This window comes from Bombina bombina, chromosome 4 (genome assembly GCF_027579735.1).
Source record: "Bombina bombina isolate aBomBom1 chromosome 4, aBomBom1.pri, whole genome shotgun sequence".
Lineage (NCBI taxonomy): Eukaryota > Metazoa > Chordata > Amphibia > Anura > Bombinatoridae > Bombina > Bombina bombina.
The window spans coordinates 1,048,193,557-1,048,210,660 of record NC_069502.1 but is presented as its reverse complement, the minus strand read 5'-3'; the positions used below and the strand labels follow the sequence as shown (position 1 = coordinate 1,048,210,660).

At 41.5% G+C, this 17,104-nt stretch overlaps 1 protein-coding gene across 1 annotated transcript in view; it reads right to left on the bottom strand.

Moving 5' to 3' along the window:
• GPCPD1 (glycerophosphocholine phosphodiesterase 1) overlaps positions 1 to 17,104 on the bottom strand; it is a 308,210-nt gene that overhangs the window by 210,635 nt on the left and 80,471 nt on the right. The window contains 1 exon segment of the mRNA XM_053712184.1: positions 13,710 to 13,872. Within this exon segment, the coding sequence (XP_053568159.1) occupies positions 13,710 to 13,872 (163 nt within the window).

Genomic DNA, 17,104 nt, shown 5'->3' with positions numbered 1-17,104 from the left:
ACTAAATTGAGACTCCAAGGAGGAGTCAAAGGTTTGTAAACAGGCTTGATTCTAACCAGAGCCTGGACAAAAGCTTGGACATCTGGCACAGCCGCCAGCTTTTTGTGAAGTAAAACAGATAAGGCAGAAATCTGTCCCTTCAAAGAACTTGCAGATAATCCTTTCTCCAAACCTTCTTGAAGAAAGGATAGAATCTTAGGAATTTTTATCTTGTTCCATGGGAATCCTTTAGATTCACACCAACAGATATATTTTTTCCATATTTTATGGAAGATTTTTCTAGTTACAGGCTTTCTGGCCCTGAACAAGAGTATCAATGACAGAATCTGAGAACCCTCGCTTTGATAAAATCAACGCGTTCAATCTCCAAGCAGTCAGTTGGAGTGAGGCCAGATTCGGATGTTCGAACGGACCTTGAACAAGAAGGTCCTGTCTCAAAGGTAGCTTCCATGGTGGAGCCGATGACATATTCACCAGGTCTGCATACCAAGTCCTGCGTGGCCACGCAGGAGCTATCAAGATCACCGATGCCCTCTCCTGATTGATCCTGGCTACCAGCCTGGGGATGAGAGGAAACGGTGGGAATACATAAGCTAGATTGAAGGTCCAAGGTGCTACTAGTGCATCTACTAGAGTCGCCTTGGGATCCCTGGATCTGGACCCGTAGCAAGGAACCTTGAAGTTCTGATGAGAGGCCATCAGATCCATGTCTGGAATGCCCCACAATTGAGTTATTTGGGCAAAGATTTCCGGATGGAGTTCCCCACTCCCCCGGATGAAATGTCTGACGACTCAGAAAATCCGCTTCCCAATTTTCCACTCCTGGGATGTGGATTGCATACAAGTGGCAGGAGTGAGTCTCCGCCCATTGAATGATTTTGGTCACTTCTTCCATCGCCAGGGAACTCCCTTGTTCCCCCTGATGGTTCATATACGCAACAGTCGTCATGTTGTCTGATTGAAGCCGTATGAATTTGGCCTTTGCTAGCTGAGGCCAAGCCTTGAGAGCATTGAATATCGCTCTCAGTTCCAGAATATTTATCGGGAGAAGAGATTCTTCCCGAGACCAAAGACCCTGAGCTTTCAGGGGTTCCCAGACCGCGCCCCAGCCCACCAGACTGGCGTCGGTCGTGACAATGACCCCACTCTGGTCTGCGGAAGCTCATCCCCTGTGACAGGTTGTCCAGGGTCAGCCACCAACGGAGTGAATCTCTGGTCCTCTGATCTACTTGTATCGTCGGAGACAAGTCTGTATAATCCCCATTCCACTGACTGAGCATGCACAGTTGTAATGGTATCAGATGAATTCGCGCAAAAGGAACTATGTCCATTGCCGCGACCATCAAACCTATTACTTCCATGCACTGCGCTATGGAAGGAAGAAGAAACAGAATGAAGTACTTGACAAGAGCTTAGAAGTTTTGATTTTCTGGCCTCTGTCAGAAAAATCCTCATTTCTAAGGAGTCTATTATTGTTCCCAAGAAGGGAACTCTTGTTGACGGACGATAGAGAACTTTTTTCTACGTTCACTTTCCACCCGTGAGATCTGAGAAAGGCCAGGACAATGTCCGTATGAGCCTTTGCTTGTGGTAGGGACGACGCTTGAATCAGTATGTCGTCCAAGTAAGGTTACTACTGCAATGCCCCCTTGGTCTTAGCACCGCTAGAAGGGACCCTAGTACCTTTGTGAAAATTCTTGGAGCAGTGGTAATCCGAATGGAAGTGCCACAAACTGGTAATGCTTGTCCAGAAAGGCGAACCTTAGGAACCGATGATGTTCCTTGTGGATAGGAATATGTAGATACGCATCCTTTAAATCCACCGTGGTCATGAATTGACCTTCCTGGATGGTAGGAAGAAATGTCCGAATGGTTTCCATTTTGAACGATGGAAACCTTGAGAATTTGTTTAGGATCTTGAGATCTAAGATTGGTCTGAATGTTCCCTCTTTTTTGGGAACTATGAACAGATTGGAGTAGAAATCCCATCCCTTGTTCCCCTAATGGAACAGGATGAATCACTCCCATTTTTAACAGGTCTTCTACACAATGTAAGAATGCCTGTCTTTTTATGTGGTCTGAAGACAATTGAGACCTGTGGAACCTCCCCCCTTGGGGGTAGCTCCTTGAATTCCAGAAGATAACCTTGGGAGACTATTTCTAGCGCCCAAGGATCCAGAACATCTCTTGCCCAAGCCTGAGCGAAGAGAGAAAGTCTGCCCCCCACCAGATCCGGTCCCGGATCGGGGGCCAACATCTCATGCTGTCTTGGTAGCAGAGGCAGGTTTCTTGGCCTGCTTACCTTTGTTCCAGCCTTGGCATTGGCCTCCAGGCTGGCTTGGTTTGAGAAGTATTACCCTCTTGCTTAGAGGATGTAGAACTTGGAGCTGGTCCGTTTCTGCGAAAGGGACGAAAATTTTGTTTATTTTTAGCCTTAAAAGACCTATCCTGAGGAAGGGCGTGGCCCTTACCCCCAGTGATATCTGAAATAATCTCTTTCAAGTCAGGGCCAAACAGCGTTTTCCCCTTGAAGGTATGTTAAGCAATTTGTTCTTGGAAGACGCATCCGCTGACCAAGATTTTAGCCAAAGCGCTCTGCGCGCCCACAATAGCAAACCCCAAATTTTTCGCCGCTAATCTAGCCAATTGTAAAGTGGCGTCTAAAGTAAAAGAGTTAGCCAATTTAAGAGCATGAATTCTGTCCAAAATCTCCTCATAAGAAGAATCTTTATTGAGCGACTTTTCTAGTTCATCGAACCAGAAACACGCTGCTGTAGTGACAGGAACAATGCATGAAATTGGTTGTAGAAGGTACCCTTGCTGAACAAACATCTTTTTAAGCAAACCCTCTAATTTTTTATCCATAGGATCTTTGAAAGCACAACTATCTTCTATAGGGATAGTAGTGCGTTTGTTTAGAGTAGAAACCGCCCCCTCGACCTTGGGGACTGTCTGCCATAAGTTCCTTTCTGGGGTCGACCATAGGAAAACAATTTCTTAAATATAGGGGGAGGGACAAAAGGTATGCCGGGCCTTTCCATTCTTTGTTTACAATGTCCGCCACTCCCGCTTGGGTATAGGAAAAGCTTCGGGGGGCCCCGGGACCTCTAGGAACTTGTCCATCTTACATAATTTCTCTGGAATGACCAAATTGTCACAATCATCCAGAGTAGATAACACCTCCTTAAGCAGAGCACGGAGATGTTCCAATTTAAATTTGAATGTAATCACATCAGGTTCAGCTTGTTGAGAAATTTTCCCTGAATCTGAAATTTCTCCCTCAGACAAAACCTCCCTGGCCCCCTCAGACTGGTGTAGGGGCATGTCAGAACCATTATCGTCAGCGTCCTCATGCTCTTCAGTATTTTCTAAAACAGAGCAGTCGCGCTTTCGCTGATAAGTGGGCATTTTGGCTAAAATGTTTTTGATAGAATTATCCATTACAGCCGTTAATTGTTGCATAGTAAGGAGTATTGGCACACTAGATGTACTAGGGGCCTCCTGTGTGGGCAAGACTGGCGTAGACAAAGGAGGGGAAGATGCAGTACCATGCTTACTCCCCTCACTTTGAGGATCATCTTGGGCATCATTTTCTCTAAAATTTTTTGTCACATACATCACATCTATTTAAATGAGAAGGAACCTTGGCTTCCTCACATACAGAACATAGTCTATCTGATAGTTCAGACATGTTAAACAGGCATAAACTTGATAACAAAGTACAAAAAACGTTTTAAAATAAAACCGTTACTGTCACTTTAAATTTTAAACTGAACACACTTTATTACTGAATATGTGAAAAAACAGAATTTATGTTTACCTGATAAATTACTTTCTCCAACGGTGTGTCCGGTCCACGGCGTCATCCTTACTTGTGGGATATTCTCCTCCCCAACAGGAAATGGCAAAGAGCCCAGCAAAGCTGGTCACATGATCCCTCCTAGGCTCCGCCTACCCCAGTCATTCGACCGACGTTAAGGAGGAATATTTGCATAGGAGAAACCATATGATACCGTGGTGACTGTAGTTAAAGAAAATAAATTATCAGACCTGATTAAAAAACCCGGGCGGGCCGTGGACCGGACACACCGTTGGAGAAAGTAATTTATCAGGTAAACATAAATTCTGTTTTCTCCAACATAGGTGTGTCCGGTCCACGGCGTCATCCTTACTTGTGGGAACCAATACCAAAGCTTTAGGACACTGATGATGGGAGGGAGCAAATCAGGTCACCTAGATGGAAGGCACCACGGCTTGCAAAACCTTTCTCCCAAAAATAGCCTCAGAAGAAGCAAAAGTATCAAACTTGTAAAATTTGGTAAAAGTGTGCAGTGAAGGACCAAGTCGCTGCCCTACATATCTGATCAACAGAAGCCTCGTTCTTGAAGGCCCATGTGGAAGCCACAGCCCTAGTGGAATGAGCTGTGATTCTTTCGGGAGGCTGCCGTCCGGCAGTCTCGTAAGCCAATCTGATGATGCTTTTAATCCAAAAAGAGAGAGAAGCAGAAGTTGCTTTTTGACCTCTCCTTTTACCGGAATAAACAACAAACAAGGGAAGATGTTTGTCTAAAATCCTTTTGTAGCGTCTAAATAGAATTTTAGAGCGCGAACAACATCCAAATTGTGCAACAAAACGTTCCTTCTTTGAAACTGGTTTCGGGCACAGAGAAGGTACGATAATCTCCTGGTTAATGTTTTTGTTAGAAACAACTTTTGGAAGAAAACCAGGTTTAGTACGTAAAACCACCTTATCTGCATGGAACACCAGATAAGGAGGAGAACACTGCAGAGCAGATAATTCTGAAACTCTTCTAGCAGAAGAAATTGCAACCAAAAACAAACTTTCCAAGATAATAACTTAATATCAACGGAATGTAAGGGTTCAAACGGAACCCCCTGAAGAACTGAAAGAACTAAGTTGAGACTCCAAGGAGGAGTCAAAGGTTTGTAAACAGGCTTGATTCTAACCAGAGCCTGAACAAAGGCTTGAACATCTGGCACAGCTGCCAGCTTTTTGTGAAGTAACACCGACAAGGCAGAAATCTGTCCTTCAGGGAACTTGCAGATAATCCTTTTTCCAAATCCTTCTTGAAGGAAGGATAGAATCTTAGGAATCTTAACCTTGTCCCAAGGGAATCCTTTAGATTCACACCAACAGATATATTTTTTCCAAATTTTGTGGTAAATCTTTCTAGTTACAGGCTTTCTGGCCTGAACAAGAGTATCGATAACAGAATCTGAGAACCCTCGCTTCGATAAGATCAAGCGTTCAATCTCCAAGCAGTTAAACACTAAAAACTCTAAGCCATCTCCGTGGAGATGTTGCCTGTACAACGGCAAAGAGAATGACTGGGGTAGGCGGAGCCTAGGAGGGATCATGTGACCAGCTTTGCTGGGCTCTTTGCCCATTTCCTGTTGGGGAGGAGAATATCCCACAAGTAAGGATGTCGCCGTGGACCCGGACACACCTATGTTGGAGAAAGTATGAAGGAATTGTTCAAAATTCACCAAAATTTCACCACAGTGTCTTAAAGCCTTAAAAGTATTGCACACCAAATTTGAAAGCTTTAACTCTTAAAACAACGGAACCGGAGCCGTATTTATATTTAACCCCTATACAGTCCCTGGTATCTGCTTTGCTGAGACCCAACCAAGCCCAGAGGGGAATACGATACCAAATGACGCCTTCAGTAAGCTTTTTCTATGTATCTGAGCTCCTCACACATGCATCTGCATGCCTTGCTTCCCAAAAACAACTGCGCATTAGTGGCGCGAAAATGAGGCTCTGCCTATGATTAGAGAAGGCCCCCAGAGAAAAAGGTGTCCAATACAGTGCCTGCCGGTTATTCAACATAATTCCCAAGAATAAAATAACTCCTCAAAGCTATAAACTATTTAAAAATGCTTATAATCAATCGTTTTAGCCCAGAAAAATGTCTACCAGTCTTTAAAGCCCTTGTGAAGCCCTTTATTCTTATTTAATAAAAAATGGCTTACCGGATCCCATAGGGAAAATGACAGCTTCCAGCATTACCAAGTCTTGTTAGAAATGTGTCATACCTCAAGCAGCAAAAGTCTGCTCACTGTTTCCCCCCAACTGAAGTTAATTCCTCTCAACAGTCCTGTGTGGAAACAGCCATCGATTTTAGTAACGGTTTGCTAAAATCATTTTCCTCTTACAAACAGAAATCTTCATCTCTTTTCTGTTTCAGAGTAAATAGTACATAACCAGCACTATTTTAAAATAACAAACTCTTGATTGAAGAATAAAAACAGAATTTATGTTTACCCTGATAAATTACTTTCTCCCACGGTGTGTCCGGTCCACGGCGTCATCCTTACTTGTGGGATATTCTCTTCCCCAACAGGAAATGGCAAAGAGCCCAGCAAAGCTGGTCACATGATCCCTCCTAGGCTCCGCCTACCCCAGTCATTCGGACCGACGTAAAGGAGGAATATTTGCATAGGAGAAAACCATATGATACCGTGGTGACTGTAGTTAAAGAAAATAAATTATCAGACCTGATTAAAAAACCAGGGCGGGCCGTGGACCGGACACACCGTTGGAGAAAGTAATTTATCAGGTAAACATAAATTCTGTTTTCTCAACATAGGTGTGTCCGGTCCACGGCGTCATCCTTACTTGTGGGAACCAATACCAAAGCTTTAGGACACGGATGAAGGGAGGGAGCAAATCAGGTCACCTAAATGGAAGGCACCACGGCTTGCAAAAACTTTCTCCCAAAAATAGCCTCAGAAGAAGCAAAAGTATCAAACTTGTAAAATTTGGTAAAAGTGTGCAGTGAAGACCAAGTCGCTGCCCGACATATCTGATCAACAGAAGCCTCGTTCTTGAAGGCCCATGTGGAAGCCACAGCCCTAGTGGAATGAGCTGTGATTCTTTCAGGAGGCTGCCGTCCGGCAGTCTCATAAGCCAATCTGATGATGCTTTTAATCCAAAAAGAGAGAGAGGTAGAAGTTGCTTTTTGACCTCTCCTTTTACCAGAGTAAACAACAAACAAGGAAGATGTTTGTCTAAAATCCTTTGTAGCATCTAAATAGAATTTTAGAGCGGCGAACAACATCCAAATTGTGCAACAAACGTTCCTTCTTTGAAACTGGATTCGGACACAAAGAAGGCACGACTATCTCCTGGTTAATGTTTTTGTTAGAAACAACTTTCGGAAGAAAACCAGGTTTAGTACGTAAAACCACCTTATCTGCATGGAACACCAGATAAGGAGGAGAACACTGCAGAGCAGATAACTCTGAAACTCTTCTAGCAGAAGAAATTGCAACCAAAAACAAAACTTTCCAAGATAATAACTTGATATCAACGGAATGTAGGGGTTCAAACGGAACCCCCCTGAAGAACTGAAGAACTAAGTTGAGACTCCAAGGAGGAGTCAAAGGTTTGTAAACAGGCTTGATTCTAACCAGAGCCTGAACAAAGGCTTGAACATCTGGCACAGCTGCCAACTTTTTGTGAAGTAACACAGACAAGGCAGAAATCTGTCCCTTCAAGGAACTTGCAGATAATCCTTTCTCCAATCCTTCTTGAAGAAAAGGATAGAATCTTAGGATTTTTATCTTGTTCCATGGGAATCCTTTAGATTCACACCAACAGATATATTTTTTCCATATTTTATGGTAGATTTTTCTAGTTACAGGCTTTCTGGCCTGAACAAGAGTATCAATGACAGAATCTGAGAACCCTCGCTTTGATAAAATCAAGCGTTCAATCTCCAAGCAGTCAGTTGGAGTGAGGCCAGATTCGGATGTTCGAACGGACCTTGAACAAGAAGGTCCTGTCTCAAAGGTAGCTTCCATGGTGGAGCCGATGACATATTCACCAGGTCTGCATACCAAGTCCTGCGTGGCCACGCAGGAGCTATCAAGATCACCGATGCCCTCTCCTGATTGATCCTGGCTACCAGCCTGGGGATGAGAGGAAACGGTGGGAATACATAAGCTAGATTGAAGGTCCAAGGTGCTACTAGTGCATCTACTAGAGTCGCCTTGGGATCCCTGGATCTGGACCCGTAGCAAGGAACCTTGAAGTTCTGATGAGAGGCCATCAGATCCATGTCTGGAATGCCCCACAATTGAGTTATTTGGGCAAAGATTTCCGGATGGAGTTCCCACTCCCCCGGATGAAATGTCTGACGACTCAGAAAATCCGCTTCCCAATTTTCCACTCCTGGGATGTGGATTGCATACAAGTGGCAGGAGTGAGTCTCCGCCCATTGAATGATTTTGGTCACTTCTTCCATCGCCAGGGAACTCCTTGTTCCCCCCTGATGGTTCATATACGCAACAGTCGTCATGTTGTCTGATTGAAACCGTATGAATTTGGCCTTTGCTAGCTGAGGCCAAGCCTTGAGAGCATTGAATATCGCTCTCAGTTCCAGAATATTTATCGGGAGAAGAGATTCTTCCCGAGACCAAAGACCCTGAGCTTTCAGGGGTTCCCAGACCGCGCCCCAGCCCACCAGACTGGCGTCGGTCGTGACAATGACCCACTCTGGTCTGCGGAAGCTCATCCCCTGTGACAGGTTGTCCAGGGTCAGCCACCAACGGAGTGAATCTCTGGTCCTCTGATCTACTTGTATCGTCGGAGACAAGTCTGTATAATCCCCATTCCACTGACTGAGCATGCACAGTTGTAATGGTCTCAGATGAATTCGCGCAAAAGGAACTATGTCCATTGCCGCTACCATCAAACCTATTACTTCCATGCACTGCGCTATGGAAGGAAGAGGAACGGAATGAAGTATTTGACAAGAGTTTAGAAGTTTTGTTTTTCTGGCCTCCAGAAAAATCCTCATTTCTAAGGAGTCTATTATTGTTCCCAAGAAGGGAACCCTTGTTGACGGAGATAGAGAACTCTTTTCTACGTTCACTTTCCATCCGTGAGATCTGAGAAAGGCCAGGACTATGTCCGTGTGAGCCTTTGCTTGAGGAAGGGACGACGTTTGAATCAGAATGTCGTCCAAGTAAGGTACTACTGCAATGCCCCTTGGTCTTAGCACCGCTAGAAGGGACCCTAGTACCTTTGTGAAAATCCTTGGAGCAGTGGCTAATCCGAAAGGAAGTGCCACGAACTGGTAATGCTTGTCCAGGAATGCGAACCTTAGGAACCGATGATGTTCCTTGTGGATAGGAATATGTAGATACGCATCCTTTAAATCCACCGTGGTCATGAATTGACCTTCCTGGATGGAAGGAAGAATTGTTCGAATGGTTTCCATTTTGAACGATGGAACCTTGAGAAACTTGTTTAGGATCTTGAGATCTAAGATTGGTCTGAACGTTCCCTCTTTTTTGGGAACTACGAACAGATTGGAGTAGAACCCCATCCCTTGTTCCCCTAATGGAACAGGATGAATCACTCCCATTTTTAACAGGTCTTCTACACAATGTAAGAATGCCTGTTTTTTTATGTGGTCTGAAGACAATTGAGACCTGTGGAACCTCCCCCTTGGGGGAAGCCCCTTGAATTCCAGAAGATAACCTTGGAGACTATTTCTAGTGCCCAAGGATCCAGAACATCTCTTGCCCAAGCCTGAGCGAAGAGAGAAAGTCTGCCCCCCACCAGATCCGGTCCCGGATCGGGGGCCAACATTTCATGCTGTCTTGGTAACAGTGGCAGGTTTCTTGGCCTGCTTTCCCTTGTTCCAGCCTTGCATTGGTCTCCAGGCTGGCTTGGCTTGAGAAGTATTACCCTCTTGCTTAGAGGACGTAGCACTTGGGGCTGGTCCGTTTCTACGAAAGGGACGAAAATTAGGTTTATTTTTGGCCTTGAAAGACCTATCCTGAGGAAGGGCGTGGCCCTTACCCCCAGTGATATCAGAGATAATCTCTTTCAAGTCAGGGCCAAACAGCGTTTTCCCCCTTGAAAGGAATGTTAAGCAATTTGTTCTTGGAAGACGCATCCGCTGACCAAGATTTCAACCAAAGCGCTCTGCGCGCCACAATAGCAAACCAGAATTTTCGCCGCTAACCTAGCCAATTGCAAAGTGGCGTCTAGGGTGAAAGAATTAGCCAATTTGAGAGCACGGATTCTGTCCATAATCTCCTCATAAGGAGGAGAATCACTAGTGATCGCCTTTTCTAGCTTATCGAACCAGAAACACGCGGCTGTAGTGACAGGGACAATGCATGAAATTGGTTGTAGAAGGTAACCTTGCTGAACAAACATCTTTTTAAGCAAACCTTCTAATTTTTTATCCATAGGATCTTTGAAAGCACAACTATCTTCTATGGGTATAGTGGTGCGTTTGTTTAAAGTAGAAACCGCCCCCCTCGACCTTGGGGACTGTCTGCCATAAGTCCTTTCTGGGGTCGACCATAGGAAACAATTTTTTAAATATGGGGGGAGGGACGAAAGGTATACCGGGCCTTTCCCATTCTTTATTTACAATGTCCGCCACCCGCTTGGGTATAGGAAAAGCTTCTGGGGGCCCCCGGGACCTCTAGGAACTTGTCCATTTTACATAGTTTCTCTGGGATGATCAAATTCTCACAATCATCCAGAGTGGATAACACCTCCTTAAGCAGAGCGCGGAGATGTTCCAACTTAAATTTAAATGTAATCACATCAGGTTCAGCTTGTTGAGAAATTTTCCCTGAATCTGAAATTTCTCCCTCAGACAAAACCTCCCTGGCCCCCTCAGACTGGTGTAGGGGCCCTTCAGAAACAATATCATCAGCGTCCTCATGCTCTTCAGTATTATCTAAAACAGAGCAGTCGCGCTTACGCTGATAAGTGGGCATTTTGGCTAAAATGTTTTTGATAGAATTATCCATTACAGCCGTTAATTGTTGCATAGTAAGGAGTATTGGCGCGCTAGATGTACTAGGGGCCTCCTGAGTGGGCAAGACTGGTGTAGACGAAGGAGGGGATGATGCAGTACCATGCTTACTCCCCTCACTTGAGGAATCATCTTGGGCATCATTTTCTCTAAATTTTTGTGTCACATAAATCACATCTATTTAAATGAGAAGGAACCTTGGCTTCCCCACATTCAGAACACAGTCTATCTGGTAGTTCAGACATGTTAAACAGGCATAAACTTGATAACAAAGTACAAAAAAACGTTTTAAAATAAAACCGTTACTGTCACTTTAAATTTTAAACTGAACACACTTTATTACTGCAATTGCGAAAAAGTATGAAGGAATTGTTCAAAATTCACCAAAATTTCACCACAGTGTCTTAAAGCCTTAAAAGTATTGCACACCAAATTTGGAAGCTTTAACCCTTAAAATAACGGAACCGGAGCCGTTTTTATCTTTAACCCCTTTACAGTCCCTGGTATCTGCTTTGCTGAGACCCAACCAAGCCCAAAGGGGAATACGATACCAAATGACGCCTTCAGAAAGTCTTTTCTATGTATCAGAGCTCCTCACACATGCGACTGCATGTCATGCTTCTCAAAAACAAGTGCGCAATACCGGCGCGAAAATGAGACTCTGCCTATGATTAGGGAAAGCCCCTAGAGAATAAGGTGTCCAAAACAGTGCCTGCCGATATTATTTTACAAAATACCCAGATTAAAATGATTCCTCAAGGCTAAATATGTTTATTATATGAATCGATTTAGCCCAGAAAATGTCTACAGTCTTAAAAAGCCCTTGTGAAGCCCTTATTTATTGTCTGTAATAAAAATGGCTTACCGGATCCCATAGGGAAAATGACAGCTTCCAGCATTACATCGTCTTGTTAGAATGTGTCATACCTCAAGCAGTAAAATTCTGCTCACTGTTCCCTCAACTGAAGTTAATTCCTCTCAACAGTCCTGTGTGGAACAGCCATCGATTTTAGTAACGGTTGCTAAAATCATTTTCCTCTTACAACAGAAATCTTCATCTCTTTTCTGTTTCAGAGTAAATAGTACATACCAGCACTATTTTAAAATAACAAACTCTTGATTGAATAATAAAAACTACAGTTAAACACTAAAAAACTCTAAGCCATCTCCGTGGAGATGTTGCCTGTACAACGGCAAAGAGAATGACTGGGGAAGGCGGAGCCTAGGAGGGATCATGTGTCCAGCTTTGCTGGGCTCTTTGCCATTTCCTGTTGGGGAAGAGAATATCCCACAAGTAAGGATGACGCCGTGGACCGGACACACCTATGTTGGAGAAAACTAACTTGGTCAGTGCACTTAAACTGTGTATCCCTCAAGTGTTGAAGGGGCAGTAAACCTACACAATGTTATATAATTCTGCACATAGTGCAGAATTATATAACATTATTTTAGTGCCAACTTTATATTACAAAGTATTTAAAAAGAGCCGAAAGACGTAGATTTGGCTCCGCAAACAAAAGGATACCATTATATCTATCCCTGGAGATAGATTCCAAGGACTTAAAGCCGTTCTTTCGTATACCGGCAAAGAAATAAGCACTCCAGAGGCTACAGTGAGGATCGCAAAACAGAACTAGCTGGCGAACTGCTATTTCCAAAGTTACTAGCGGTTTTCTCTTTTCAAATAACCCCGCGAGCCCAGCATTCAGGTGATCCAAAACAAACTCTCCTGATAGGCTCTTGCAAAGACCGGAACGGTTTTTCATTGAGAAGCCCACAATAAGACCGCCAGCCAAGCAACAAGGGGGTGCACTCCAAAGACAAAGGATATCTAAAAGATTGGAAGTTTCTGCTTAATTCCACTACTGGAGTTTCTCCTTTGTTCCACCACTGAAGGAGGTGATACAAAATATTGACACGCCTGAATCAAAGGTAACTTTGTCACAACTTTGTTTTATATTTCAACGGACAATAAGGAATACAAATATCTATCCTTGGTGGTAGATTGCAATACAATCAAGAATAAATATTGCAACAGTGTATAAAGTTTGCCAATCCAGGTAATATTTTTAAGAAGGAAAATGGACAAAATATTTTGTTTATAATTTAGTTACCAACTGCTGCTATCGAGAATCAAGTTTATCAACACACATTTTATTGCTATCAGTGTATAGGTTTTATGAATTGCAATTCAGCATAGTGTATCAAATTGTGGCCACATTTGCACACTCATATCCGCTTATATAGTGTTTTAAGTATTTTTTATTATTATGTTTATGTTCTATTGAATTTTGTAAAATAAATATTGGGAATATACCCCTAAGTGTTGCTTTGCATTTTATTGACCTCAGCTTATGTATTAAGCGCCCCTCTTACATTTTTACCTCTTGTAGGTAAAATAACTTTTTTAACTTTACATTGAGTTTAATAGCATGTAATTTTAAGCAACTTTCTAATTTACTCCTATTATCAATTTTTCTTCGTTCTCTTGCTATCTTTATTTGAAAAAGGCATCTAAGCTATTTGTTTGGTTCATTACCCTGTAAAGCACTTTTTTATTGGTGGATGAATTTATCCACCAATCAGCAAGAACAACCCAGGTTGTTCACCAAAAATGGGCCGACATCTAAACTTACATTCTTGCATTTCAAAGATACCAAGAGAATGAAGAAAATTTGATAAAAGGAGTAAATTAGAAAGTTGCTTAAAATTGCATGCTCTATCTGAATCACAAAAAGAAAACATTTGGCTTCAGTGTTCCTTTAAATATTTTTGGTAATAAAGCAGATACACAAACTTGAATTTGATTGAAATATTGTGCATACAAATTGCAATGTGGAAAGTGTTCATCTGCAGTATTTATATACTAAAGAAAAAGGTTGAGTTAATACATACCTCGAACTTTCCCGATAGTTTGTCTTGCGTTTCTGCTCATTATAGGAAGAGTGAGAATACCATTACTTTTTCCACTTTCTGTAATTGTGGAGGAGAGCAGACATGCAGTACCCACATGTCCAGGGAGGGTATCACCCTGCACTACAGGCTCACTTAGATCTTCCTGGAAAGTAAAATAAATATATGTCAGCATTAAAAGGGACCTTTAAATTGAATTGAAAATATTTAAGTAGTGTTCTTTCACATTTGATAAACATTAAAGTGGCATGATACTCTAACAATCAATCTTTCTTCTACACCTAAGAGAGAGAGAGTCCCAGGCTTCTGTTGTGCACACTCAATCATGCACTCCATTAATTTTTAGCCTTTATATAAAGGGATAGAAATGATTGCAGGGATGGAAGAGGTAGGGGCACCACTACACAACAAAAAACAAAATAATAGAAATAAAAGTAATAATTAAAAAAAAAGGGTACTGCCAGTACCTAAGATGGCCACCAGTAGTAAAAGGGGGCAGGAATAAAGAGCTGCTGGGGGGGGGGGGGAAGGATCAGAGTTGTGGAGTGATCACTACACTTTGAGGACAATTTTTATTAATTTAGTTTTTTTTAAAAAGCCCTAAACTGCATACTGGCAGACTTCTGAGAGTACCTAAGATGGTGTTGACCAGTGAGGGTGAGGGAAGGAAGAGGGCGGTTTGGGAGGGATCAAGTAGGAAACAGGTGGGAGGGTAATACTGCATCAAAAATTAACCTTAAAAGCTGATTAAAGGGACAGTCTACACAAAAATTGTTATTGCTTAAAAAGAAAGATAATGCCTTTACTTTAATATACTTTATAACAGTTAAACCTCTACATTTCTGCCTGTTTCAAAGGCTCTATAGACAGCCTCTTAATCACATGATTTTGTATTTGCTTTTCACAACAGGAGACTGCTAGTTCATGTGGGCCACATAGATAATGTGTTGATGGCCGAGGAGTTAAGATTTAGCACAACACAGTACTAAATGCAAGACAATAGATAATAAACAGTCCCAGTCATGTGATCAGGGGACTGTCAGAAGATGCTTAGATACAAGGTAATCAGAGAGGTAAAAAGTATATTAATATAACTGTGTTGGTTATGCCGAACTGGGTAATGGATAATAAAAAGGATTATCTATCTTTTAAAACAATAACAATTCTATTGTAGACTGTCCCTTTAACCCTTCACTACCAGGAATATCACGAAGGATCTGCTATTTCTGAACAAAGATGTTTCCAGAGAAGCTTCTATAACCATTTGTCATATGACTGCAGTAGTTGTATGTAAATTTCAGTGACAAACCCAAAGTATGGAGAAAATGTAACTATTTTTATCTGGTGGTCAAATAGTAGCATCAAATATACCTAAATCAATACCTTGGGTTGTCTACTATAATATATATATATATATATATATATATATATATATATATATATATATATATATATATATATATATATATATATATATATATATATATATATATATATATATATATATATATATATATATATATATATATATATATATTTTTTTTTTTTTTTTTTTTTTTTTTTACATAGGGTTAATCAAAAGTTCTATTTCGATTTAATCAGCGTCATAACATAAATGCTAAAAATTCTGGCGTTTTTCTCTGAAATTCCCAGTAACGGTTAAAGGGACACTGAACCCAAAAAAAAATTTCTTTCATGATTCAGATAGAGCATGCAATTTTAAGCAACTTTCTAATTTACTCCTATTATCAATTTGTCTTTGTTCTCTTGCTATCTTTAATTGAAAAAGAAGGCATCTAAGCTTTTTTTTTATTCAGAACTCTGGAAAGCACACTTTTATTGGTGGATGAATTTATCCACCAATCAGCAAGGACAACCCAGGTTGTTCACCAAAAATGGGCCAGCATCTAAACTTACAGTCATGCATTTCAAATAAAGATACCAAGAGAATAAAGAAAATTTGATAACAGGAGTAAATTAGAAAGTTGCTTAAAATGTCATGCTCTATCTGAATCACGAAAAAAACAAATTTGGGTTCAGTGTCCCTTTAATAATGCAAAAAAAAAAAAAAAAAAAAAAAAACTCATTAGCTGGTAGGGTGAACTCTTACAGCAATTAAAGGGCCAGTAACCCCACCAAATAAGGTTATATAATAATGCACATAGTGCAGAATTATATAACTTTAGCCTAGCGTCACGTTTCTTAAGCAGCGTATAGCAAAGATATTTAGCTACGATAATCTATTTTTCAGAACGCCGCTCCTGGTTCTACTGAGCGGGTCTGTTTTTTACCTAAGCGCATCGGGCACGCTGTCTAGTCACAGCACGCCCGATCGCGCCATTAAACTGAATGTGCTCGCTCCCGCTCGGGTATGGTAGCGAGAGCGAGCTACATTCAGTTTAATGGCGCGATCGGGCGTGCTGTGACTAGACAGCGTGCCCGATGCGCTTAGGTAAAAAACAGACCCGCTCAGTAGAACCAGGAGCGGCGTTCTGAAAAAAAGATTATCGTAGCTAACTATCTTTGCTATACGCTGCTTAAGAAACGTGATGCTAGGCTAAAGTTATATAATTCTGCACTGTGTGCATTATTATATAACCTTATTTGGTGGGGTTACTGGCCCTTTAACATGGCACACCCAGCAAGTGTAGAATTCAGGGGTTTTTTGGGGTTTTTTTATTACAGGAACATTCACTCCCTTAAAGACAGTGACTACTTCCCAAAACTAATATATCCAGCTTCCTTACAAATGGAAACTTTCTGGTTATCACCTAGCAACAAAATAAAGAAAAAAAAAAACTTATAAAAAGGAGTAACCCATAGAAGAACAACATCCAAAGCAAAAACACTAATATCTGCAGGCAAAGTCTACGTGGAAAGTTTCAAACACTTTTGCCAGAAAAGAAGTTAAAGGGACATAAAACACTTTTTTTTCTCATGATTCAGATTGAGCATACAATTAGAAACAACATTCCAATTTACTTCTATTATCAATTTTGCTTAATTCAATTGGTATTTGTTGGAAGAACAACGCACTACTGGGAGATAGCTGAGCACATCAGTAAGTCAATGGACAAGAGGCATATATGTGTAGCCACCGATCAGCAGCTAGGTCCCAGCTCCTAAGCTTACATAGGTATGATTTTCAACAAAGGATACCAAAAGAACAAAGCAAATGAGATAGTGGAAGTAAATTGGAAAGTTCTTTAAAATTATATGCTCTCAGTGTTTCTCAACTCCAGTGCTCAAGTACTCTTAACAAGCTTTCTATGAAGCACACAGCATACCCACAGGAACTAGTATGTTTTTGAATCATAAAAGGTTGTTAGACCAAACTATAATAGAGTTGCAATACATTTTCCTTCTGGAACACAAAA